This window comes from Bufo bufo, chromosome 1 (assembly GCF_905171765.1).
Source record: "Bufo bufo chromosome 1, aBufBuf1.1, whole genome shotgun sequence".
NCBI classification, from domain to species: domain Eukaryota; kingdom Metazoa; phylum Chordata; class Amphibia; order Anura; family Bufonidae; genus Bufo; species Bufo bufo.
The window spans coordinates 262,855,284-262,881,188 of NC_053389.1; the positions used below are offsets into that span (position 1 = coordinate 262,855,284).

The following is a 25,905-nucleotide window of genomic DNA, read 5'->3' on the forward strand; positions in this document are numbered from 1 at the left end:
ATGACCCCATAGTACTCCTCTCCCCCTTCCCCATAGTGCCCACCATAATGTGTCCCAGTATAAAATTCTACTGTACAGAGCCCCCATATAAAATACTCCTTCTTTGTGGCCTCAGTAGATGCTCCTATAGTGCCCCTAATAATGTGCCAGTAACAAGAGCAACCCCCCCCAAACATGTGCCAGTAATAAGAGCCCCCCCATCATGTGGCAGTAATAAGAGCCCCCCATCATGTGCCAGTAATAACAGCCCCCCATCATGTGCCAGTAATAACAGCCCCCCCATCATGTGCCAGTAATAACAGCCCTCCATCATGTGCCAGTAATAAGAGCCCCCCATCATGTGCCAGTAATAGAAGCCCCCCATCATGTGCCAGTAATTACAGCCCCCCCATCATGTGCCAGTAATAACAGCCCCCCCAATGTGCCAGTAATAACAGCCCCCCAATGTGCCAGTAATAACAGCCCCCCAATGTGCCAGTAAAAGTATTGCATATATAAAAAATAAAAAAAACACTTATACTTACCTCAGTGTCAGTGATGCGATGCAGGCCTCTTCCGGCCTGTGTCCCGCGCTGTACGGCTCAGGCGGCGCGATGACGTCATTGCGCCGCCTGCACCGGCCTAGTGCCTGCAGCCTATCAGAGGAAGGGAAAGGGACACGCCTCTCCCTCCCCTGCCTCAGCACAGCCATCTGTATCGCTGTTCTGAGGACGGCGATACAGATGACTATAGAGATGAGCGCTTCCACAATGGAAGCGTTCCTCTCCCTGTGCTCCCCCGCCACCACCGCCCCCTACTGCGCCGTCAGCTCGGGGGGGGGGGGGTGCAATTGCCCCGTTGCCCCCCCTGGATCCGCCAGTGGCTGTGTCGGCCGCCGGGCGCCCCTGTTGCCATGGCGCCATGCGCACACCCCAAAGGCCGGCCCTGTCTGTATCTGATCCGTGGGGGTCTGACCCCGGAGACCCCCGCCGATCAGCTGTTTGAGAAGGCAGTGGCACCCCTGTGAACGCCGCAGTCTTCTCTCTGTGTTTCACGTGGCCTGGGAGCAGCTGAGCCCCATTTAAGTGAATGGGGCTAAGCTGCAATACCAAGCACAGCCACTATACTATGTACGGCACTGTGCTTGGTAATCTGCGAACAGGCAGCGGCGCTCACAGGAGTTCCAGTGCCTTCTCAAACAGCTGATAGGCGGGGGTCCCAGGTGTCGGACCCCGACAATCAGAATCTGATGGCCTATCCAGAGGATAGGTAATTAGTAAAATAAAATACTGGAAAACCCTTTTAAGTCCTCGCAGCACTCAGCTGTGGTCAGAAATACCCTGTAACATATTTACTTTATGTGCTTATATAGCGCTGCTATATTTTACAACGGTTTATAGACATTAGCATCAAGCTATCCCCAGTGGGGCTCACAATCTAAGGTCCCTATCAGTATGTCTTTGGAGTGTGGGGGGAAACCGGAGTACCCGGAGGAAACCCACACAAACACAGGGGGAACATACAAACTCAGAAACAAACAAAATGGAACAGCACTCTGCAAACACAAATAAAGTAAATACAATCGTGCCATATTCAGTATAGAGAATGTACTAATCCTAATGCTATTTTATAAATGTGGGATTCTTGGCAAACACAATTTGTACAACATTATTTGCGCTTGTCCGTCAACGACAAGGCGATCTCCCATTCTCTGGTGCCATACTGACCTCCATTAAATTCAGGGAATGCAGGTTCCACATGCATGCTTAGCCCATACTGTATTATATCTTTTTTGGTGCCACAATGGCCATTTCGGGCCCTTAACTGCCCTTGGTATCTGTGGCACATAATGACTCTGTGTAAATATATCTCTCAAGTTTCGTGACCTCTTCCATGTAATCTGGGGATGAGGGGCAGAATAGCTGCCAAATCACTATCTGTCTGAAGAACTGACCAGTGTTTTTGCAATATACAGTGAACAGTATGCCATTCTCTATTAAAGGGAGTAATAAATCTGACTGCAGAGAAATCAGTCTATTGTCTATGTTATTACTCACCAGAAGTGCATCACGTGAGGATTTCTTTGCTCTTTCATAACCCTGTTTGATAACCTTTCCTCCATAACCCCTGTCCAAAAAACATCTGGACAAGGCAGAGGTTTGTTGCTCAAAGTTACTGTATAACTTTCGGGTAGTGGAAAGATGAGGTTTGCAGGAGGGAATTGACAGATGTTGTCTTCCTGTAAACATCAGTAGATATAAATCCATCAGACCCTCTCATTATCAAGATATCCAAAAGTTCCACTGCTGAATGGCTATATTTCCAAATAAGTTTGATGTTGAACCTATTATCATAAGACAGCTCGAAAAAGCCTCCAAATTTGATGTTGAGCCCTGCCAGATAAAAAAAACCCACATCATCTTTAGATCTTGACCATAGGAGTACGGCATCATAACCAGAAGTATTTTGGACAAAATCCCTCTTCCACAGCCCCAGGAACAAATTTGCATAAGAGGGCGCACAAGACGCCACCACAGCAGTCCTCTGGAGCTGCAGGAACAGGCAGTCCTTAAATAAAAAATAATTATGAGTACGAGCGAATTCCAGTACAGTTAAAATAAACTCTACTCCCTGGTCATGGCATATACAGTAGATGTGTACAGGGAGTGAACGTCACAAGTAACAAGGCACATGTCCTCATCAAGATGAATACCATTACGGCCTCAAAGCATGTCTGTAGTATTCCTAACAAAAGAAGGGAGGGTCTATACACTGTTTTGCGAATAAAAGTCCACGAATATGCAAATGTTGGCAGAGGGCCCACCAATCCCCGAGACTATAGGAAGTCCCAGGGGATTGGTGGGATCTTTGTGGACCTTAGGGAGTAGATAAAAAGTTGGTTTTACCGGATGCTCAACTACAGGTCCTTCCATAATTTTTAGACTAATGATCATACCCTTCTTGAGGGATCTCTCTGGAGCCTCTTATAGCAACTTGTGTTATTCAGTTGGCGAAAGGTCTCTCTCTCATACATCTGCACTGGCCAGATCACAATTAGTGATGAGCGGCAGGGGCAATATTCGAATTTGCGATATTTCGCAAATATTTGGTAGAATATTTGTGATATATTTGCGAATTTGAGATTATTTTCTTGATCGCGAAAAATCGGCCATGTAATATTCACGTAATGCGAGCGAAATACAGGCGTGGGTCACTATAGCTACTGTACATTTTTCAAGCTGCTAGAAGTCTCCTGAGACTGGAGAAAATGGTTGGCATGGCAGAACATTACAATAGCTTTATATGCAGATAGAGTGCTCCAATATATTCGCGATTGCGAAATCGGCACTAATGATGATGCGAATATTTTGGCGCAATACATGCAACTTCACATTTTAACAGGTCTGACTACATATTGCTGATTGGTGCACTAAGTATTGTTGTGAACTTGTGACATCACAGCACTATGTATGTAGCATGTATGTATGGACAGCAGAACCTACACTATATGAGGATATAACCTACACTGACTATCTCCCACTAACTATCTGTATTATATAAAGGCTAACTAACTAACTAACTAACTAACTAACTAACTAACTATCTAATGTAATGACACAGCAAAGCACAGAGCACAGCAATGACACTGCTCTCTCTCTCTCAGATCTGCAAAATACTGCATACAAGGGCTGCTGGGGAGCTTCTTATATAGTAAGGGTAGGCAACTTTCCTATTGGTTGCTAGGGATGTTGCTAAGCTCAGACAAAGACATTGCAGCCTACTCATTGGCCCACAAGCAAGAAGGGAGGTTACTGATGAAAAAAATTCTTCAATATTTGAAATTACGAATATATAGCACTATATTCTAAATATTCGCGAATTCTGGAAGTACCGATATTCGCGATTAATATTCTCTATTCGAATATTCGCGTCCAACACTAATCACAATGTTGCCCTTTCTCCCCCGTGTCTGCTGTTTTAATAACTATCTTTAAGATCTTTCAGTTCTTGAATGGCTTGCCTCTGAGGCCTTGTTAGATTATCTCGTGCACTAGTTGGAATTATGTAGGCAAGATCTTGCTTCACCAATCCAACGAAGATGTCAATTGCTGTACATAATGTTTTAGGGGGGAACAGTTGTGATCGGCAGTGTAGATGTATGGGGTATTTTTGTTCCCCTGATTCATGTTGTTCATGTAGAAGAGATTCTAGATCTCTTAGTGCTTGTAGTTCCTCCAAGGTTTCATATCTTCTCCCCTACTGAAATGTTTCTTAGGCCCCTTTCACACGGGTGAGTTTTCCGCGCGGGTGCAATGCGTGAGTTGAACACATTGCACCCGCACTGAATCCGGACCCATTCATTTCTATGGGGCTGTGCACATGAGCGGTGATTTTCACGCATCACTTGTGCGTTGCGTGAAAATCGCAGCATGCTCCTCTTTGTGTTTTTTTCACGTAACGCAGGCCCCATAGAAATGAATGGGGTTGTGTGAAAATCGCAAGCATCCGCAAGCAAGTGCGGATGCGGTGCGATTTGCACGCACGGTTGCTAGGTGACGATCGGAATGGCGACCCGATCATTATTATTTTCCCTTATAACATGGTTATAAGGGAAAATAATAGCATTCGGAATACAGACATCTATGGGGGCACTTATTACTGGCACATTATTTGGGGCACTTATTACTGGCACATTGGGGGCACTTCTTACTGGCACATTATTGGTGGGCACTATAGGGGCATCTACTGAGGCCACAAAGAACAGTTATTTTATATGGGGGCTCTGTATAGTGGCATTTTATACTGGGACACATTATGGTGGGCACTATGGGGAAGGGGGAGAGGAGTACTATGGGGTCATCTACGGGGGCACTGAGAAGGGATATTTTATACTTACAAATTATGGGGGACACTGAGGGCATCTACTGGGGCACTATATATGGGGCATTTTATACTGGTACATTATGGAGTGCACTAGGAGGGAGGGGGAGAGGAGCACTCTGGGGGCATTTACTGGGGGCACTATATAGGGGTATTTTATACTGGCACATTTTGGGGGCACTATGGGGACATTAGCTCAACTGGGGACAATACAAGGGGGTATTTTTTGCACTGTCACATTATAAGGAGAATTATTTCTACTGGGGGGGGGGGGGGGCATTATGGTGGGCTTTATTACTCCCCCATGGTATGACCCCCTAGTAGCAGCACCAGCCTCTCCCTGCTCTGCTATCCCTCTGCCCCTTCTCCAAATCCTTATTATGAAATCTTTCTCATTAGGATAAAACACAACATCAGTTCCACCGAGCCCCCGGCCAAAGTGTGGAAGTGGTGTCCGAGATCCCCAAGGGCCAAGCCAAGTAATTGTAAGTTCTCATGTGAAATATGTTTGTTATACACATATAGCATACACTGTGCCACACAATATACAGTTTCTTCTGTATGAACATCCACAAATTAAATCTCCAGAATCAATACGGGACGTTAAAGTCATCAAGTGTCATGAGGGGGGGGGGGGGGGGCCTTTTTTTTTTTCGCCCCAGGGCCCCATTTCACCTAGAACTGGCCCTGGCTGTACAGCCTGAGCCCACCAAACAGGAGCACTGCCCTGAGGTGTGCGAGGATAAGGAGGAGTCCACTGATACTGCTCCATGCACTCAGGAACCAACACCAAATCCAGAGCTTCTTGCTATGAAAGACCAAGGGTCTATCCGTTATTGCTGTCCAGAGAATCTGTCACCTACCAGGAAAAAGCCAAGGCTTGCAGAGCCACAGAAAGTCCCGCCACAGAAAGCCACCAGGAGATCGCAGATGAAGCTTCTGCCGGAGCTACAGAGAGCATCAGAGCTAGCAGTAACAGCGATTAGGATGTCCCGCAGCTTAAAGAAGGACTTTTGCGCCCTCCAATATGGGACCCAGGAGGAAGACTTCAGGTCCCTCATCTAAGGAGACCCCATGCTGTGAGAAAAAAACATCCATTCGACTACTGGAGCCACAACAGGGACTGCTTCTAAAAGGTGAGAGAATTGTTGGTCTTTTCCATTTTGTTGACCTGCTTTACCTCTTGCCCAGAAGAGCACAGATTGTTAAGACTCCATCCATCAGCCAAAAAACTATCTCCAGCTTGTGCACATTGGCGCCATACCTCAAGTGGATTACAAATTACATTTTTTCCTTTTTGCATTATATGTTCCAGTTTTGCAATGTTACAAGCCAGCGCCCATGGAATAGACTCAAACGTGTACTTGAGCTCTTTGTGATCTCTATTGTGATATTTTTGCACTATGTTTTTGCACTCAAGTTTACAGTTGAGCAACATTTAAAGGGAACCTGTCACCGGGATTTTGTGTATAGAGCTGAGGACATGGGTTGCCAGATGGCCGCTAGCACATCCTCAATACCCAGTCCCCATAGCTCTGTGTGCTTTTATTGTGTAAAAAAAACGATTTGATACATATGCAAATTAACCTGAGATGAGTCCTGTCCCTGAATCATCTCATGTACAGGACTCATCTCAGGTTAATTTGCATATGTATCAAATCGGTTTTTTTACACAATAAAAGCACACAGAGCTATGGGGACTGGGTATTGCGGATGTGCTAGCAGCCATCTGGCAACCCATGTCCTCAGCTCTATACACAAAATCCCGGTGACCGGTTTCCTTTAAGCACTTTAGCCCATTGTATGGACTCTTTTATGGGTATCACAATGAGACCTCTTTTGCACTCTTAAATGGACTCTGGACTTTATACTGTTAGCCAGATAGTTAGCATCCTTGCTTCATTGCTCATATGGACTACCTCTGAGGACACTGAATACTAATGGTCCCACTTTGCCTTGTATTAGTTTAGGAAGCCTAGGTATGATATTGTATGATTTGCATATGCACTTAACCTTGTTCTCTCCACAGACTTTGGAGGGGAAGGAGCCAGTATGTCCTGTGTCTTTGGGATCATGTGCTGTTGCTACACAGGGATGACCAAGTGGTAAAGTCACAAGCAGGTCTAACATCTTTAAAGGGTTTCTACCACCACATTTTGACCTAAGTAGCTGTCAGACACTAGCGATCTCCTAGTGTCTGCTCTACCTAACCATGCTATTGTAATTCCTTTCTCTGCAGCGGTTACCCTAAAAAACGTAGTTTTATTGGTATGCAAATGAGCCTCTAGGTGCTCTGGGGGCGTCTTTTCAGCACCTAGAGGCTCCGTCCACTCACAATTTCTGCCGCCCAGCGCGCTCCAGCCCGCCCCTCTCCTCTAGATTGACAGCCTACTCGCGCCTGCGCCATGTGCTTCTGTATTCGGCGCAGGTGCAGTGACTGTCTCCCTGCGCCGGCATCTTTACTGCACCTGCGCCGATTACGGCACGGGGAGCAGTCCAACAGTCACTGCGCCTGCGCCTAATACAGAAGCACACGGCGCAGGCGCGAGTAGGCTGTCAATCTAGAGGAGAGGGGCGGGCTGGGCGGCAGAAATGTTGAGTGGACGGAGCCTCTAGGTGCTAAAAAGTTTTTTAGGGTAGCCGCTGCAGAGAAAGGAATTACAATAGCATGGTTAGGTAGAGCAGACACTAGCAGATCGCTAGTGTCTGACAGCTAATTAGGTCAAAATGTGGTGGTAGAAACCCTTTAAAGAGTAACCCCGCTGCTAAAAAATATGTTCCTAAGTGCCCTAAGGCACTGTGCACCATCTTAGAAAAAAATGTGTAAAAGCTGCCAGTTCAGACATCAAAGTGACGAAGCGTAAAGCATGATTAGACCTTGGTGCTGGAAGGGATTACATGATGAAGCCACCCTTCTGTTTGTGGGCTTTCATTGCATAGTGGTGGGATTACAGAGTGAAGAAACCCACATGCTTTCTTTGGTATTAGTGGCCACAATACTCAAAAGAAAGCCAGGAATGATCGCTTTTTGCAGACCTTTTGGTTCTCTGGTTATTACCGAGAGGGAAAACTGTGACTAGACACCCTACTTATACGGGCAGAGACCTAGTAGTAGCCATTGCTATATCAGTGCTATATCAGTCAGTAATAGTAAATAGTCTTATACAGCACTCTTTAGGTACCCTTAGAGCACATCTTAAGCACAAGCCGATGGCGGCTTGGTTTTAAGTAAGGGGGTATGTAACACCCCAGAGTGGTGTTACCACTTCTGTACCTTGCTACTATCTTTTATGGTCTAACCTGTATGTCACCTATATATTTATTTATGTCCCTTAAAACTGTGTATTCCTAATAATGTTGTGTAACTGTTCATGTAATTTGCCTGGTTCACCAGCAGGTGGCAGCAAACACGGCAGAGCTATAGTTAGATAGAATGGAACTCACTATTCCATTCTCCCTCCATTTGGTCAGAAGTGGGCCAGTCCTGCTTGCTACCAGAAGGAGGTGGGTTTGTGCTGGTCGAGACTTCATGTTGGAGCTGCCAGGATTCTAACCTATTCCTTGGCTGAAGAGAAGTCAGACTAAAAAGTGAAGTGCAGCATAAAGAAAAGCCAGGTTATTCAGTCAGCTTGTCAGTACAGCAGAGTGAGAGAAAGATATTGAGCTTGCCTGCCAGTTTAATGCTAAAGCCTGCTGGAACCAAGACAAAGCCTGTAAACTGTTTGAAGAAATGTTTATTCAAAGTAAAGCTGCCATTGAACTTCATCTCAAGGTCTGGACTCAAGTTATTCTTTCCAATCCCTCAATTATTCCCCCTATTTACTGCTTCGCAGCCAAAGCCTGGGGTCCAGCGGTATCCAGGTAGGAGCACCGTGACACACATAAAGAGGCATTTAGGTTGCATTACACCACTCTGCATTTCTACACCTGGGACGCGTTATAGAGAGGGCCCTGGGGTGAGGCTGAAGCAGTTGTATATTTCATCACCTGCCCCTGTGATCTGTTGTGCTTTTTCATAAGTGTATAAAACATTGATCTAAATATCATAATTATAGTGGATTTTATTAGACCTATAAGAGGCCATATTGCTATATGTGTTGTAGGGATTTGCTCTGGTAGGCAGGGTAAGCGGACGCAATACAGAGGCAAGACCACGGTTGAAAAACAAAAGTCCAGTGTTTATTCACACAAAAAGGCAGAAAAGAAAAACAAATGCATCACAGGGTCCTGGTGTTAATTTCACACAGCAAGAGTCCCCAGAATCACAGAATCACCTGGCAGTCCACAGGGCTTTAGGACGCCTGACTCCCAGCAGACGGCTCTCATACACAGAGTTTCCACAGCTCCACTTTCAAATGCAGGGTAATCCACCCCCAGCTGAGCTGCTGGCTGGGTTTTTAAACCCCAGCCCAAAACCTGGCCTGGACGTGGGGAACAGCCACCCACCCTGCTCTTTGGCTGCTCCCAATAAGAACCGGCCCGGATCGGCTTTACAGCCACACTAAGTAAAACTGTGTCAGCGAGCCCTAGCTGCCGCTGACACAGAAAATTACCGGTTCTTATCTCACCAAGGCCAGGAACCTCGGTGACACGTACCTTCCGTCAATGACGGACCCTTGCGCCTTCCTACAGTATGTATTTTAAAGATGGCCGAGAGAGGTTCATGGGAATGAACGCTGTTAAAGGGAACCTGTCAGCGGCAAAACCCATCCCAAACCGCCAGCAGTAGCTTCAAGTAGCCGGCAGTGAGTTTCTTACTGCATTCTGATGAGGCAGAAGTATGAAAAACGATCTTTTATCCTCCGTCCGCGCTATTTTCCAGTTAGGCTTGAAGTCAAGGGGACAGCGGCCAGCCGGCTGTCGGGCATATGTGCTGTCAGTCACACCTTGACTTTAAGCCTGACTGGAAAATAGCGCGGACGGAGAATAAAAGATCATTTTTCATACTTCTGCCTCATCAGAATGCAGTAAGAAAATCATCATTCAAACTCACTGCCAGCTACTTCTGGCGGTTTGGGATGGATTTTGCCGCAGACAGGTTCCCTTTAATAAGATTTCTTCTCATGGCTGTACCAGTCTGAAAAGAGGCCTTCTTGTCTCCTTATGGATTTATGGCTGCGATAAGGATATTCTCTGGAGACAGCTAGTGCTAATTACCTCTACATTTTGGTATTTATTAATGAAGCAGAAAATCTGTAATATCTATATACCCGTATAATCAACCTTAGTTTTGTATAAGAAAATCAATAAGACATATGTATTGTTTTATATTGTTATCATATATATTTCTCAATAGGAACGCATATATTCCTATTATATGATGAAAACAGTTTAAGTATGGACTTTGTTAATGAGTATCTGTAAAGATGAGTTATTTTAACTAACCATCAATCACCAGTTGGTGTAGCAGAGGAGGCACAGATATATCTCTGTGAGAAAACAAGGCTCATCATATTATATCTATAACATAAATTTGGGAGTATGGGAAACATTCATATGGTGCCTAAAAGTCTGTGCATAATTGGTAGAAGTGTCAGAATTATTCCCTCTAGTTTTGATTTAGGTTCCAGAGGTCATGTGTATAGAATGTGAGATAAAGTCATACTTGGATATTTAACTCTTAATAGAATGATACTAATAGCTTAGCTAATAGTGTCACCTAGGGGTAAATGAGTAACATTACACCAACAGCAGAAGTGCATTTTGGGTAATACAATGACATCACAGTCCTTATCATATGTTCACGCCTAGCCGACAATGATTGGAAAACTCCAAGCTAGGAAGGTGTGTCTAACTGATAAGTTTGTGATCATAAACTACACACACATCAGGGAGAACGAAAACAAAAAGAGCAACAGGAAAAAGACAAGGGCGAACCAGGAAAACACAGAGAAACAAAGAAAACCCAGGAGAAAGATCCTAATGACCAAATCGTACCTTAGAGCTGACTTCCCTTAGTCTTTGCACATCATCTGCATTCTCGGTAATGTATAACTTTATTTTGTGTAGTATTAATATAAATCAATTAACCTGATATTCAGCAAACTCCCCGCTGTTGGCGGATGTATAGTTGTTAAAAGTGCTATATCAATATTGTCACTATTCAGTAAAGATGCATATTACTGAATAAAAGACCTAAATATTGATTTCAGAGGTAACTCTCTGGAATAATTTCATTCCATAGTCAATACAAGGCTTGATAATTTATAAGTTGTGTAACCATCCTACCCGATTATCCGAGATTTGTCATGGTTTGTGCAGAGCAAGGGTTCGTATCTAACCATTAACATTATTAAGTTTTTATATCTAAAAATTGTGGTCGAGACGGATTGTATTATATTCTTCTGTCTGAGAAGTATCATGTATACGTTGGTCTTTGTGTTAGTGCCATCTAGTAGCTAATTTTGGGTACTGCATATCACTGTGTATCATTGCAGATTATTGCCACTTTTTTGATGTCCCCATATAGTTCACGTATTTCTTGGATCCCTGTCCCAGTTGTGGCCTCAGCATGACAGGTCAGTATACCTCTTGAAGTTTGTTTACATAGATATAATATATGTAATTAAGGGAGTCTTTGGATACTGTCTGGTTTTGGTTTGACTGGCCATAGATACCCCGTCTTCTCACTGTTAAGGTATAAGGTTCTTATATAGAACTGTGTATATTTATGGACTCTGATGTTGTGACATTTGCTATTTTTATGGAGTTGTTGTAGGTTGTTTAGATGTTGTCCCTGGTCAGATTGAAGCCTAGGACTCCAGAACCGCAAGGCACCAGTGCTAACCACTGAGCCACCGTGCTGCCCATATCAACTCCATATCAGAATAAAACACAAGTGGGGAGAAGTTCGTTCACCATCATTGCCCTTAACATCATTTCATATAAAAGGACCTTAAATGGGTTGTCTGAGATTTTGATATTGATGGCCTATCCGCCAATGATCAGATGTTTGAAGAGGCCTGGTGAGCGCTGTGACCTCTTCGTAGAGAAGCGACGTTATGTTCATCGGTCACATGACCTAGGCACAGCTAATTATTGGAAGTCGGACGAGCGCCACCTCCTCTTCAAATAGATGTTCAGCCGGGGTGCTAGGAGTCAGACCCCACCGATCTCATATTGATGACCTGTTGACGATAGGCCATCAAAATAAACTCCCTGCACAACCCCATTAAGGAATGGAAGTTAAACGATTCCAATCTCAGAGAACAGCACTCACTAGATATAACTGTATTGTATTCATTTATATCGCCTGCAGAGCACACGTGTAGAGATGGTTTCTACCACTATACAGTTAGTGTATGGTGATAATTTGGTCTAAGTTCAGTAGTTTCTATTTAGAGTCAGTATGGAGGTATTCAGTCACTATGTGTAAGGGATCAGCGAGTGAGGACCCACTGAGCCAACTAAGCGGTTTGGCTATGGGCTAAACCCTAAGGGCGTTATTCTGGTGATCCCCTGGTATTTACCCTTTAACCCCTGTACAGGGGTCTGGCCTTCGCTACAAGGATGCAACCAGACAGCAACCTCCTGGGATAGTCCCAGCTGGCAGCTGACCCACAGGTGTCATGTAGTGGATACTGACCAGTGATAGTTCCCAAGTCTGTGCTGGTTGTAGTGGACACTGACCAGTGTTTGTCCCCAGCTCTCTTCTGGTTGTAGTGGACACTGACCAGTGATAGTTCCAAACTCTGTACTGGTTGTAGTAGATACTGACCAGTCATAGTTCCCAACTTTGTGCTGGTTGTAGTGGACACTGACCAGTGATCATCCCCAGCTTTGTGCTGGATGTAGTGGATACTAACCAGTGATGGTCTCCAACTCTGTGCTGGTTGTAGTGTCCTTAACTCTGTGCTGATTGTAGTGCATACTGACCAGTGATCGTCCCCAGCTCTGCGCTGGTTGTAGTGGATACTGACTAGGTATAGTTCCAAACTCTGTGCTGGTTGTAGTGGATACTGACCAGTGATCATCCCCTGCTCTCTGCTGGTTGTAGTGGACACTGACCTGTGATAGTTCTCAGCTCTGTGCTGGACGCTGACCAGTGATTTTCCCCTGTTGGTTGTACTGGACACTGACCAGTGATCGTCCCCTGCTCTCTCCTGGTTGTATCGGACACTGAGCATAACCAGTGATAGTCCCCCAGCTCTCTGCTGGTTGTACTGGACATTGACTAGTGATCGTCCCCTGCTCTCTGCTGGTTGTACTGGACACTGACTAGTGATCGTCCCCTGCTCTCTGCTGGTTGTACTGGACATTGACTAGTGATCGTCCCTTGCTCTCTGCTGGTTGTACTGGACACTGACCAGTGATCGTCCCCTGCTCTCTCCTGGTTGTATCGGACACTGAGCATAACCAGTGATAGTCCCCCAGCTCTCTGCTGGTTGTACTGGACATTGACTAGTGATCGTCCCCTGCTCTCTGCTGGTTGTATTGGACACTGACCAGTGATCGTCCCCTGCTCTCTGCTGGTTGTACTGGACACTGACTAGTGATCGTCCCCTGCTCTCTGCTGGTTGTACTGGACATTGACTAGTGATCGTCCCTTGCTCTCTGCTGGTTGTATTGGACACTGACCAGTGATCGTCCCCTGCTCTCTGCTGGTTGTACTAGACACTGACCAGTGATCGTCCCCTGCTCTCTGTTGGTTGTACTGGACACTGACCAGTGATCGTCCCCTGATCTCTGCTGGTTGTACTGGACACTGACCAGTGATCGTTCCCTGCTCTCTGCTGGTTGTACTGGACACTGACCAGTGATCGTCCCCTGCTCTCTGCTGGTTGTACTGGACACTGACTAGTGATCGTCCCCTGCTCTCTGCTGGTTGTACTGGACACTGACTAGTGATCGTCCCCTGCTCTCTGCTGGTTGTACTGGACATTGACTATTGATCGTTCCCTGCTCTCTGCTGGTTGTACTGGACACTGACCAGTGATCGTCCCCTGCTCTCTGCTGGTTGTAGTGGACACTGACCTGTGATAGTTCTCAGCTCTGTGCTGGACGCTGACCAGTGATTTTCCCCTGTTGGTTGTACTGGACACTGACCAGTGATCGTCCCCAGCTCTGCGCTGGTTGTAGTGGATACTGACTAGGTATAGTTCCAAACTCTGTGCTGGTTGTAGTGGATACTGACCAGTGATCATCCCCTGCTCTCTGCTGGTTGTAGTGGACACTGACCTGTGATAGTTCTCAGCTCTGTGCTGGACGCTGACCAGTGATTTTCCCCTGTTGGTTGTACTGGACACTGACCAGTGATCGTCCCCTGCTCTCTCCTGGTTGTATCGGACACTGAGCATAACCAGTGATAGTCCCCCAGCTCTCTGCTGGTTGTACTGGACATTGACTAGTGATCGTCCCCTGCTCTCTGCTGGTTGTACTGGACATTGACTAGTGATCGTCCCCTGCTCTCTGCTGGTTGTACTGGACACTGACCAGTGATCGTCCCCTGCTCTCTGTTGGTTGTACTGGACACTGACCAGTGATCGTCCCCTGATCTCTGCTGGTTGTACTGGACACTGACCAGTGATCGTTCCCTGCTCTCTGCTGGTTGTACTGGACACTGACTAGTGATTGTCCCCTGCTCTCTGCTGGTTGTACTGGATACTGACTAGTGATCGTCCCCTGCTCTCTGCTGGTTGTACTGGACATTGACTATTGATCGTTCCCTGCTCTCTGCTGGTTGTACTGGATACTGACCAGTGATCGTCCCCTGCTCTCTGCTGGTTGTACTGGACACTGACTAGTGATCGTCCCCTGCTCTCTGCTGGTTGTACTGGACATTGACTATTGATCGTTCCCTGCTCTCTGCTGGTTGTACTGGACACTGACCAGTGATCGTCCCCTGCTCTCTGCTGGTTGTACTGGACACTGACTAGTGATCGTCCCCTGCTCTCTGCTGGTTGTACTGGACATTGACTATTGATTGTTCCCTGCTCTCTGCTGGTTGTACTGGACACTGACCAGTGATCGTCCCCTGCTCTCTGCTGGTTGTACTGGACACTGACTAGTGATCGTCCCCTGCTCTCTGCTGGTTGTACTGGATACTGACCAGTGATCGTTCCCTGCTCTCTGCTGGTTGTACTGGACACTGACCAGTGATTGTTCCCTGCTCTCTGCTGGTTGTACTGGATACTGACCAGTGATTGTTCCCTGCTCTCTGCTGGTTGTACTGGACACTGACCAGTGATTGTTCCCTGCTCTCTGCTGGTTGTACTGGATACTGACTAGTGATCGCCCCTTGCTCTCTGCTGTTTGTACTGGACACTGACCAGTGATCGTCCCTACTCTCTGCTGGTTGTACTGGATACTGACTAGTGATCGCCCCTTGCTCTCTGCTGGTTGTACTGGACACTGACCAGTGATCGTCCCCTGCTCTCTGCTGGTTGTACTGGACACTGACCAGTGATCGTTCCCTGCTCTCTGCTGGTTGTACTGGACACTGACCAGTGATCGTCCCCTGCTCTCTGCTGGTTGTACTGGTCATAGAACACTTTTCACCAACTAAAGAAATACTCGGCAGAGGGGGCGTCTTTTCACCCCGTCCCTCCCTCCTTCACCTGCAATTGGCTCATTCCCTTGCCTGCCCGCCCCTTCAATGTGCGCCTTAGCCAATCAGCGTGCGTCTGTCACTCAGTCCGTTCGTGTCGCCCCTAGCCTGGCAGTGCCGAGCGTGGCTCTTCCCTGGTAACATCAGCTGGTGCCGGCTCCGGGATCATGGGGGCTTTGGGGTGCACATGGTGGTATCTCTGCTTGCTCTTCTCCATTATTTCCCGCGACGACTTCACAGGAGGCAGCGGGCTCTCAGGTAAGATCTGCCTCAAACTTTCTAGGTTGCCGGGGTCTTATCAGCGCCCCTAACTTTTATGTGGTGCCATAGAGTGCAGATGTCAGAACCTGGTGCCTAAATCTCAGTGCTCCGGATGGAGCATTATAAAAATAGAGGTGCTGGCCACTGATTTGTAACAGTGCTTTATGGATTGGATGGGTACAGGCTGCATGGGACTGCTGCTGCTCCTTTGTACTAAGGAGGTGGATAGATCATAGCGGGATCATTCTGCAAACTTTCCTAGATTGTCATTAAACCAGCTCTGCCTGTCCCCTAATGGCTGTGTCCACTCCCTGCTGTTTATTCTGCCCCCTGGCAATTTGTTTTCACTTGCAATTTCCCCCTTTTCACTCCTCTTCAATTGTCACCGCATTGATTTGAGTCCTCAGAATAGGATTACGAGTCAGTCCTTTAAATTTTAATTTCGTAAATGAAGTAGCGTGATGACTATTTCTCAGTCTTGATCTTCCCCTTTAAATAGAACGCGGCTCCTTTAAATGACCACTTGGCTCCAACTCGCCCTTATGTTGCTGCAGCCATGTCATTCTATTATTGCAGCCATTCATCTCACCTGCAACGAAGGAAACAAGGATCCGCATTGACGGATAATATCGCCTCTCTTTCCTGCAATCTGCTAATTGTAATTGGCCTTAAAGAAAAGCTTATATCGTAATTGTATTGACTTCAGCAGCTGAAGGAGAGGGAGCCGACACATCGCCCTTATTTATGTAGCCCGGCTAATCTGCTCTGATCTTCCTGAGCCCCAGATGTTTAGATAGCGAAAATTGTGGAAGAATCAATTAAAACCGAATTTCCAGGAAGATGGATACAAGGATTGACATAAGAGGCGTCAGTCAGCGGCCCTAGGGTATTTGTAATTCAGAGGCAGGGGACTTTGCAAGTCAGTTCTATCCATCTCGTATCTATCCATCTCGTATCTATCCATCTCGTATCTATCCATCTCGTATCTATCCATCTATCCATCTCATATCTATCCATCTCATATCTATCCATCTCATATCTATCCATCTCGTATATCTATCCATCTCGTATATCTATCCATCTCGTATATCTATCCATCTCGTATATCTATCCATCTCGTATATCTATCCATCTCGTATATCTATCCATCTCATATCTATCCATCTATCCATCTCGTATCTATCCATCTCGTATCTATCCATCTCGTATCTATCTATCTAATATCTATCTATCTATCTATCTATCTATCTATCTCATATCTCTCTCTCTATCTATCTATCTATCTATCTATCTATCTATCTATCTATCTATCTGTCTATCTATTGTGTCTATCTATCTATCTATCTATCTATCTATCTCATATCTCTCTATTTATCATCTATTATCCATCTCATATCTATCTATCTATCTATCTATCTATCTATCTATCTATCTATCTATCTATCTATCTATCTAGATGTAGGAGAGCTGAATTTGTAATTTGTAAATTCCTATGCAAACCCCAGATTTAAATTATTAGATTGTGAATGGATAATAAACTTAATTAGCTCTGCTACATCTGTTGGCGTCTTTCCACTTCTCTAGATTACATACACACACGGATGCAGCAGAACTGATTCTGTTTCCTCGGGTTAAGAAATTGTATTAGGACTTCATATAGTCCGTTGCACGATAACTGATAAATGATTGTCCTATTACTATAAACAGTAAGAAACTCTGTCATGTCTGTATAAATAAATACATACCCGCAGGTGTAGCAGAGCTGAGTTAGTTCGATAAACTGTAATAGAACCAGGTTTCTAATGTGCCATCACTTATAGTGATATTATAACGTGTTATCTGGTGTTGCACAGGACTGCAAGCCAATTTACCACATTCCTCCAACTTGGTGAACGATTGCAAGAGTTTGACAAATCTAGCTCTGCTACATCTGCACCTATGTATGCCTAGTGCAAAAGGGTTAATTGCTTCCCTTGACAATATTTGTCATATTGTCTTGTAATTGTCTGCAGACGGGCAAATCTCCCCCCATACCATGGTCATTTCCTTTAATCATTCAGTGATATTTTTCTTTCCCGTCCTACGGGCAGCCCCCGACAAGCCTCCTTTATTTCACCTGTGCCGCTCGCCCAGCATCTGTTTTCTATCTGAGACAATAGTGAAAAAAACGTGCAAAGCCCCGTGCACTATAGAGTGTCCCTATTATTAATGACCCTCTTCTCCACTGCAGACAGCGACGAGTGTGCGATGGGCACAGACGACTGCCACATTGATGCCATCTGCCAGAACACCCCGAAATCCTACAAGTGCATCTGCAAGCCTGGTTATAAGGGCGAGGGGAAACAATGTGAAGGTAGGAAGGAGAAGAAGAAGCAGTTGGCCTGGGCTGCTATTTGTTTGCACTCTTAAATCTTCGTAAATAGCTGAATTCCTGAACCGATTAATGCAGATTTACAGCTGCTCGCCCTCCAGTCCTGCTGTTTATTGGCTGAGGGCCCCTGCTGTGTCTGATGATTGTTCTACACTACAGATACTTCTTGCTGGAGTCACCCATTCATACATGCCAGTCCTGGTAAATGTGCGTGTGTGTGTCGGCACAATAACGTGACCTGTATACACACCACTTTATTATACCGCCTTAAATAATACATTGGTCCTAGGCGTATGTGGCAGTAGGAAGGCATCTAACGCGAGCTGGATCCAAGGCAGTGCTTCCCTCTAAATGTGCATACAGATGCAGCAGGGTTTATTGAAGGGCATAGTATATCTATTAAATGTTAGCGCCATTTCCCGTGATAACAAGGCTTGGTTCACACTTGACTGATTAGCTGTCGATTTGCTATCTCGGATTTCAAGAAATGTTATCCACATGCAGCGTATAAAAAAATCTCCTGGATGTCAATTTATGCTGCGGACCTCTCCGTCGGATTTCACCCGTGGCAATGGAGAGGGAGAAGTTTGCTAGCTTTTCTGCGCCAAAAAACGAAAGTACTACACACGGTTTTGCAGCGGAAATGCATCAAAGAAACGCATCAGACTTTCAAGCTACAATTTCGACTACGCTCAGATGTACCCTGCGCTGTCGATTTCCGTCGCTCTGCTCCTCTATACCAAGAATAACGGAAGCAAGCGGCGGATTTCACACGTGAATTTGCATTGGCATTTTTGTACCAGTAAAAAAATGCCAGAGTATTTTTTTTTTTGTATACATGCACACGATGGATCAGGGATATGCAGATAAAAGGGTGTGTGTCCCAAAAAAATAAAAATTATAATACTGCCTATAGAGACGCTAAAAAACATGCACACGACGGTGAAAAAAACAGCTGTTAAAACGGACACTCTCCCAGTTAATTGCCGTTTTGCATGTTAAAAACAGCCATGAAAAACAGATGAATTTCATTGGTTTATTTTGTTTTTGCATCTCAACCCTGCAGTGTCCTCAGTACACCCCACAGGGCCCCTAGTATCTATAATGCCCCCCCCTGTAATACTCCCAGGCTCTATAATGCCCCCCATAGTAGCCCCAGTATGTATGAGGTCCCTGACAGTGCCACCCTGTATATAAAATCCCCCCAATAGTGCCCCTGTATATAAAATCCCCCCATGTAGTGTTCCTTCCAGTATAAAATACCCCCTAATAGTGCCACCTTATGTATGAAATGCCCCCCTGTATTTATAATGCCCCCATTATAAATTAGTCACTCATTTTGCTCGGTTCAAAAAAAAATAAAAAATTAAAATAAAATAAAAATACTTGCCCCATCCACTTGAATGTGCTGACACTCTCTCTGCACTGGAAGGACCTGACATGTGGCGTTAAGACGCTGGGAGCGTCAAGTCCTTCAAGTGCAAAGCGAGTGTCAGCACGTTCAAGTGGATGAGGTAAGTGTGTGCATAATATATATATGTATTTTTGTTTTTAAAGGGATTGTCTCACCTCAGACATTGGGGGCATTTTGCTAGGATATACCCCCAATATCTTTAAAGCAGAGCCTACAAAGTGAAAGAGGGCGCACCGCGCATGCGCGGCCACCCTCCATTCATTCCTATGGGAGCTCCGAAAATAGTCGAGCGGAGAGCCAGCGCTCGGCTATTTTTAGCGCTCCCGTAGGAATGAATGGAGGGCGGCCGCACATGCGCGGTGCGCCCTCTTTCACTTTGTAGGCTCCATTCTAAAGATAAAGTGCAGGTCTGGACCTAGCAATATGTCTACATGGCCATTAAAAACGGACCCTTTGATTTCAATAAGACAGTGAGACAAAAAAGGCACCTAATGAATAAAAACATCGCTAGAAAAAAAAAAAAAAGGTTTGTTTGTCCTGCATTTCCCATAGACCTTTATCTAATACCTGGAGCTGGTGTTTTTACTGCAAAAAATGCACCCCAAAAAAAAAAAACACAGGTGCAAAAAAAGGCACCACTAAAATGCAAAAGTTCAGAAACAACAGGAGTAAAACCTATGTGTGAAAGCAGCATGAAAGAGCATTTCACACAAAAAGTTAAGCTAATCAAGTGTCAGTCAATCAGAAGTTGGAGCAGTAGCCAGTGTTTGGAGGTTAGGTTTCATTCACTGACAGATACATTAGCATCTTTGTGGCAGCCATTTTTTTCAGTCAAATATTGTGACAGCCGTTTTTTTCAAGTCAGATATTGTGGCAGCCATTTTTTTCCCAGTCAGATATTGTGGCAGCCATTTTTTTCCCAGTCAGATATTGTGGCAGCCATTTTTTTCCCAGTCAGATATTGTGGCAGCCATTTTTTTTCCAGTCAGGTATTGCGGCAGGCATTTTTTTTCCAGTCAGATATTGCGGCAGCCATTTTTTTTCCAGTCAGATATTGCGGCAGCCATTTTTTTTCCAGTCAGATATTGCGGCAGCCATTTTTTTTCCAGTCAGATATTGCGGCAGCCATTTTTTTTCCAGTCAGATATTGCGGCAGCCATTTTTTTTCCAGTCAGATATTGTGGCAGCTATTTTAGCAAAATTGAAAACAGCTAAGTTGGTTTTTACCCTGAATTCTTGGTAGTTTGTGATTTTGGTATTGCTTGAACATACTGATAGATTCACAGTTACATCGCTTACATCTTAGAAGCTATTTTGTCACCTATCCACAGAACAAAGGTACTGTGGCCCCATTTCAGAAGAGCATTGGGACATGCGTGTTGCCATCCCGTTCAGAGTCCATGGGACTGACACATAGCTCGTTCTTGGGATTGGTGGGATAACTCCTTTTAAAGGTGACAACCAGTGTGGCTGTACTTCATGTTTCTGCTTTTGCTAAAAGAGGCACTGCAACAAAATAGACTAATTTCAGTATCTCTGCAGTATCTCAGTTTGACACTCTGACTACTGATCTACTGGTCGAGATTTTTGTATTTTGGTTGGAAATACTGCTGAAATGTGTCATGATATATTAAACGTGCACATTTAGTAGGTGACATGTACAGATGCAGAAGGATGTATTGCACATGGTAGCTAGGAGGCTATGCTGGATGGATTCACCAATGACTGCATTGTAGCCTTTCCCATATAGTAAGTATGTAGTTATATACTCGTCCTGGAGCTGTAAGGTTTCGCACTGTTATATGGCTCAAGTTTTCGGCTTCACGTATGTCTGTGTGCACGTCTGTCTTTGTATTGCTTTCCTACAGGCACATACCAATTTGTGTGATTTACCATACTAGTAGCGCAGGGGCATAACTATAGAGGTTGCAGAGGGAGCAGTTGCACCCAAGTTCTGGTGCCTGAGGGGGCAAAAAGTCCTATCTGCCATATAAAATACCATCATTATAAATTGCACATGGCAGGCGGGGGCCCATTGCATTTTGGATTAGGGGCTTCACTCTGTACCTCTTCTGTCAAGTTGCTAGACATTTCCTGGAAAACGGTGTGACTGTCGGTATTGGCAATGGGGCTACAGCTCGGCTTTTCGAGACTCCTGCATGACAAATCTAAGTAGTTGTGCCGTGACATGGACAAGTACTTACCTACTATGAAAGCAGCCCTGTGGGTGGCGCTATCACAGCAGCATTATTCTCTCTCCTACAATGGATGGGATGGTGGCAGTGAGAGCAGCAGGCATCATGCTGTTGTTTCCTGGCCTGCTGGGGAAGTGATAGTATGAACCACCCTAAATACCCCAAATTCCTGCCACAAATGGCCCTTGTCCAATCCACATCAAAGGTTAGAAATAGCACAATGCCCAGCAACCGGTCAGCAACCATCTTGGACAATCAAAATGCTGTCCTTGTCACCGGCTACCTTGGGCATCTGAGGAGAATAGAGAAAAACACAAAAGAGAGGGGGAGGGGGGGGACCATACAAGAACATATGTTGTCTCAATGACACCATGAGGGGCAAATGCCAAGACTTGCCCTGCCCCTGTCATTCCCACATCGTTGGGGTTCCCAGCAGACACCAGTCCACCTTACTCCACCAATGTGACTCTTCTGAGAAGTTAAAAACGAATGAGAAAACAATCTCATTCTGTTGCTGCTGCGCCAGTGTATGTGAAGGGGCCCTGAAAAACTTATTAAAGAGGGCCTTTCATGGGTCCAAACATTGTAAGATAACTATCTGTATATGTAGCGCGGCGCCCAGGGATCTCACTGCACTTACTATTATCCCTGGGCGCCGCTCCGTTCGCCCGCTGTGGCCCCGTGACCTTCTCGCGCGCTGTGTGGTAATTGCTACTATCGGAACACCAGGGAGGAGTCTGCCCTGTTTCTCCCTGGGCGTTCCTTCTCCCTGGCTGTAGCGCTGTCCAATCGCAATGCAGAGCTCACAGCTTGGGATGTTTTGTTCTCCCTGGCTGTGAGCTTTGCACTGCGATTGGACAACGCTACAGCCAGGGAAAAGGAACGCCCAGGGAGAAACAGGGCAGACTCCTCCCTGGTGTTCCGATAGTAGCAATTGCCATACAGCGCGGGAGAAGGTAACGGGGCCACAGCGGGCGAACGGAGTGGCGCACACTCTCTGACTATATTCTCGGGAGGGCAATTGACCCGTTGCCCCCCCCCCCCCCCCGGATCCGCCAGTGCCTCTACCTATCCTGAGTTACAGCCTGTATGATACCCCAAACTATAGTCATCATTCTGCCGATTGCTGCATGAAACAGTCAGCAAGCTTGTTGACAGACACACCGCTAACAGCTTAACTGAGCCCCTATAGGGGAGCAGTTAGTTTTTGTTAAATTAAAGGGGTTGTCTCATCATGGACAATGGGGGTATATCGCTAGGATATGTCCCCATTGTCTTAGAGGTGCGGGTCCCACCGCTGGGACCCGCACCTATATTGAGAACTGAGCCCCGCAAGGTGGTGGTTGGGGGACCGGACACCACCAAGCCAGCTCCCCATAGAAGTGAATGGGAGCGTACCGCCCCCGCTCCCATTAATTTCTATGGGGCCGACGGAAATAGCCAAGCCAGCGCTCGGCTATTTTCGCCGGCCCCATAGAAAATGAATAGAGGGCGGCTGCGCCCTCCTTCACTTGCGGGGCCCTGTTGTTAATATAGGTGCAGGTCCCAGCCGTGTGACCTGCACCTATAAGACAATGGGGGCATATCCTAGCGATATGCCCCCATTATCCATGATGAGACAACCCCTTTTAAAGGGGTTGTCTCACGTCAGCAAATGGCATTTATCATGTAGAGAAAGTTAATACAAGGCACTTACTAATGTACTGTGATTACCCATATTGCCTCCTTTGCTGGCTGGATTCATTTTTCCATCACATTATATACTGCTCGTTTCCATGGTTACAGACCACCCTGCAATCCAGCAGCGGTGGCCGTGCTTGCACACTATAGGATAAAGCGTCAGCCTCTCTGGTGGCAGGGACCATGGCAGTGCACATAGGCTAGTGCTTTTTCCTATGTTGTGCAAGCAGGACCACCACTGATGGATTGCAGGGTGGTCTGTAACCATGGAAACGAGCAGTGTATAATGTGATGGAAAAATGAATCCAGCCAGCAAAGGAAGCAATATGGATAATACCAATAAATTAGTAAGTGGCTTTTATTAACTTTCTCTACATGATAAATGACACTTACTGAAGTTAGACAACCCCTTTAAGTTACCGTACAGTGCTGATGTTAAGGCAAAGTTTCCAAGAAAGTATTTCTCTGAAGCAAGCTCTATGCAGAAACTGAACAAACAGGGAATATTTTCCTGTGTTCAGACTTCCTGCAGTTTTTATGGTTGGGATAATTTAAAGGTTAAAGAGTTTGTTTGAATTTTTGATATTGATGGCTTATCCCCAGGATAGGTCATCAACATCAGATCGGTGGTGGTCCGACTCTCGACACTCCCGCTGTTTGAATAAACCTAGGCGCTCTGGGGAGCGCTGCAGCCTTTTCTTAGGCCAGTTATGTCACGTTCATGGGTTGCACAGCTCAGTCCCATAAAGTGAATGTGTTTGGTAAGCTTCGATGAGGCTGTGGCGCTCACCGAAGCACCGCAGCCTCCTCCAGCAGCTGATTTGCAGTGCCAGGAGTCGAACCCCTGGCAATCTGATGTTTATGACTTATCCAGTGAATAGGTCATCAATATTATGCACCCGGAAAACCCTCTTAGCCTTGCATCTTTATTTATTTATATATATATATATATATATATATATATATATATATATATATATATTAATTTTACATACAGTGTGTTCTAACAATCTGCTCTAATATCAACGTCTATCTAAGGAGAACTTGCACATGTTTTCACCTGTATATAACTCCTGACACAAGGGGCTATTGTCCCAACTTTTCCCGAGTCCTGAATGGCAAACCTGTCTCGCAGTGGTGTACCTCCAATAGAGGCAGACCATGCAGCTGCTATGGGGACTGCAGGGGAGGGGGACCACAGTGAACCAAAGGCCCTACCCCCTAATTACATAAAATACAGGCTCCGTTCCAGCTCCAGTCTAGAATTCCTATCCCTCCCCTTTTCACTTGATTTGACTACACCTCCTCCCTCCCCGTTTGTACTCATATCTTACTCATATATAATAATGCAGACAGTTACAACCACTATTATCTTGTGTACCTCACACAATAAACATAATATATAATTGACCGCATATATCCGTATGCATTGCATCTATTATATCTTGTACTTCTCACATCGGTACTCTGATTTATATTATATTATATATATATATATATATATATATATATATATACACATTGCAGATATTATACAGTTTAATAGATGGCGTGTGTACATCTATATAGTATATACAACAGTGTACTGATATGTGAGGTACGAGGTATAATAGATGCAGTGTATACAGGTATATAGTATATACAGCATTGTACTGATAGGTGAGGTACGAGGTATAATAGATGCAATGTGTACAGGTATATAGTATATACAGCAGTGTAGTGATATGTGAGGTACAAGGTATATTAGATGCAATGTGTACAGGTATATAGTATACACAGCAGTGTACTATGTGAGATACAAGGTATGCAGCTCTATATATCTAGTACCTCACATATCAGTACACTGCTGGATATACTATATATCGTAACACACTGCATTTATTATACCTCGTACGTCACATATTAGTACACTGCTGGATATACTATATATCCTAACACACTGCATCTATTATACCTCGTACCTCACATATTAGTACACCGCTGGATATACTATATATCCTAACACACTGCATCTATTATACCTCGTACCTCACATATTAGTACACCGCTGTATATACTATATATCCTAACACACTGCATCTATTATACCTCGTACCTCACATATTAGTACACTGCTGGATATACTATATATCCTAACACACTGCATCTATTATACCTCGTACCTCACATATTAGTACACTGCTGGATATACTATATATCCTAACACACTGCATCTATTATACCTCGTACCTCACATATTAGTACACTGCTGGATATACTATATATCCTAACACACTGCATCTATTATACCTCGTACCTCACATATTAGTACACTGCTGGATATACTATATATCCTAACACACTGCCTCTATTATACCTCGTACCTCACATATTAGTACACTGCTGTATATACTATATATCCTAACACACTGCATCTATTATACCTCGTACCTCACATATTAGTACACTGCTGGATATACTATATATCCTAACACACTGCATCTATTATACCTCGTACCTCACATATCAGTACACTGCTGGATATACTATATATCCTAACACACTGCATCTATTACACCTCGTACCTCACATATCAGTA

At 45.1% G+C, this 25,905-nt stretch overlaps 1 protein-coding gene across 4 annotated transcripts in view; it reads left to right on the forward strand.

The window, feature by feature from the left end:
- Positions 1-15,534: 15,534 nt before the first annotated feature.
- The window catches only part of SCUBE1 (signal peptide, CUB domain and EGF like domain containing 1), a 322,190-nt gene continuing 311,819 nt past the window's right edge, over positions 15,535-25,905 (forward strand). For all 4 annotated transcript variants that reach the window (XM_040439175.1, XM_040439177.1, XM_040439176.1 and 1 more), the window contains exons 1-2: positions 15,535-15,664; positions 17,898-18,020. In XM_040439175.1, the coding sequence (XP_040295109.1) occupies positions 15,574-15,664; positions 17,898-18,020 (214 nt within the window). In that variant the 5' untranslated portion in view covers positions 15,535-15,573. The remainder of the gene's footprint in view (positions 15,665-17,897; positions 18,021-25,905) is intronic.